A 2,448-nucleotide genomic window follows, 5' to 3' on the forward strand; every position below is an offset into this window, starting at 1 on the left:
AGACTGAGCCTGCCTCCCCCCCTAGCAGGCTCCCTGCCACCCCAGCCTGCAGAGCCTCTGGCCCGGCCTTTACATTAAGTGCATCACCCTCATATTTGCTGGGTCCCCCTGTTGTCCAGCTGCTTGGCTCATGTCAGGTAATCGAGATTTTACTTGTGGGGAGGAGGTTGGGAGCAAAGGGGCAAAAATGCGACTATACAGGTAGGTGTTTGTCACTCACCTCACAATTCCCAATGGACGAATCTGTGCTTGTATCCAGATACGGGAGACTCAGCTGGATGATTCTTACCATTAGTATTTTGACCATGCTGGTCTTTTTAAAATTCCTTCCCAAGGATATGTTTTTATTGATTTTAGAGAGCAAGAAAGGAAAAGAGAGAGAGAGAGAAATATCAATGTGAAAGAGAAACATCGATCATTTGCCTTCCCTACATGTCCTGACCAGGGATTGAACCCACAACCTAGGTGGTGGGAATTGAACCTGCAATCTCTTTGGTACCTGGGATGATGCTCCAACCAACTGAGCCACCTGGCCAGGGCATAGTAGTCTTTTTGTTTTTCCTTTCTAACCTTTCTATTACATAGTATAGGCCTATGGGCATTGAGATTTCATCTGGTGAAACTAGACTTGGGTTCCAGCCGAGGCTTTGGAATGACGAGACTGTGTAATTGTTTTTGTTTGTTTTGTTAATCCTCACGCGAGAATATTTTCTCCATTGATTTTAGAGAGAGTGGAAAGGAGGGAAGGAGGGGTAGAGAGAGAGAGACAGAAAGAGAAACATTGATGTGAGAGAGACACATCAATTAGTTGCCTCCTGCACATGTCCCGGCAGGGGCTGGGAATCAAACCTGAAACCCAGGTAAGGGCCCTTGACTGGGAATCAAACCCGTGATCCTTTGGTGGATGGACCGACGCTCTATCCACAAAGCCACACCGCCCAGGGCAAGGCTGTGTCATTCTGATCAAATCAGTAACCTCTCAGGGCCTCAGTGTTCACATCTGTACACTGGAAACAACAATGCTAACATTCATTCAGGGTTCCTATGAACAGAAGGGAAGCCCAGTACCTGTCCCCTCTCAGCCACTGGTTGATGGCCAGGTGGAGCTGCTGGCTGGTGGCACTTTGTGCTGAGCTGGCAGAGTGACTCTGAATTAGTGTCCCTGAAGGCACAGTGATACCCTAGTCATGTGAGCCTGTGTCCCCACAGCGGCCAGTTTGCCATTGTGAAGAAGTGCCGGGAGAAGAGTACCGGGCTGGAGTACGCCGCCAAGTTCATCAAGAAGCGGCAGAGCCGGGCCAGCCGGCGGGGCGTGTGCCGGGAGGACATCGAGCGGGAGGTGAGCATCCTGCGGCAGGTGCTGCATCCCAACATCATCACGCTGCACGACGTCTTTGAGAACCGCACCGACGTGGTGCTCATCCTGGAGCTGTGAGTGGGCTGCCGGGACCCGTGGTGGGCAGCAGGGACAGGCCGGGCGGCGGAAGCTCCAGCCACAGGCCCCAGAGGAGGCGAAGTCAGTGGTGGGTGGCTGCCCTCAGTGACCCCCAGCCTCCTTCTAAACCTGGGGGAGAGCAGGGGCCAAGCAGCAGGAGAGGGTGACGGTCTAGGTCTGGCTTCCATGGGCCCTGGGGACCAAAGGGAAGGAATGGCTGGCTCTGGGTCATTTCCTGGCTGGCTGGCAGTGGGGAGGATGGAGCGGGGAGCGGAGGGGCCAGCAGGCAAGATTGTCAGGCAGGGGTCTGTTTTATGACCAACGGAAGAACAAACATCCTTTGGGCTCTGCAAAGCCCTTCTCCAGCCCTTTCCTGGAAAAATCTACTGCATTTGTGCTGTGATGCCTTTATTGTTATAATAACTATTATTTAGAGAGCTTTTGCCACATGTTTCATGCTTGTCATCTCTTTAGTCCCCCCGGGGACGGTGATGAAGGAAGTATCCTACCAACACAGAGCGGTTACTTTACCTTCACTGTGCCAGGCACGTCTCTCACCTCATCTATTCCTCAGACTAACCCTATCACACAGACTCTTCTTATCCCCATTTTACCAACAAGAACACTGCAGCCAGGTCACTTACCAGATCTGTTAGCCAGGAAGTGGTGGGGTTACCGGACCGAACCAGGTCCAAACTTTCAATAGTAGCCAGCCAAAGGACAACACAGATGATTTTATGAAAAGGAACTTTATCGCAGGCTTATAAACAAGGAACATGCCGGGGATCGCTCCCAGAACAGCGTTCCTCAGCAAAGCATCTGATCCAATTTTATTGGGGGAAATCATACATAAACATCAAGGTGAGCTTTGTCATTGAATGTATGGGTGGGGACATGCCAGGGCACCGACAGTTAGAAAACGGGCTATACATACATCGCATAGTCAAAAATAGTGGGAAATCTCTGCCTCTGGTTGGAGATTTTAGTATTATAATGAGAATATAAGTAATGAG

The 2,448-nt window shown here is 50.9% G+C and overlaps 1 protein-coding gene across 6 annotated transcripts in view; it reads left to right on the top strand.

The window, feature by feature from the left end:
- Positions 1-2,448, top strand: part of DAPK2 (death-associated protein kinase 2) — a 112,384-nt gene that overhangs the window by 63,172 nt on the left and 46,764 nt on the right. For all 6 annotated transcript variants that reach the window (XM_006770789.2, XM_015568530.1, XM_015568527.1 and 3 more), the window contains one exon: positions 1,210-1,431. In XM_006770789.2, the coding sequence (XP_006770852.1) occupies positions 1,210-1,431 (222 nt within the window). The remainder of the gene's footprint in view (positions 1-1,209; positions 1,432-2,448) is intronic.

The sequence above is a fragment of the Myotis davidii genome, unplaced genomic scaffold (assembly GCF_000327345.1).
Source record: "Myotis davidii unplaced genomic scaffold, ASM32734v1 scaffold461, whole genome shotgun sequence".
Taxonomy (NCBI): Eukaryota; Metazoa; Chordata; class Mammalia; order Chiroptera; family Vespertilionidae; genus Myotis; species Myotis davidii.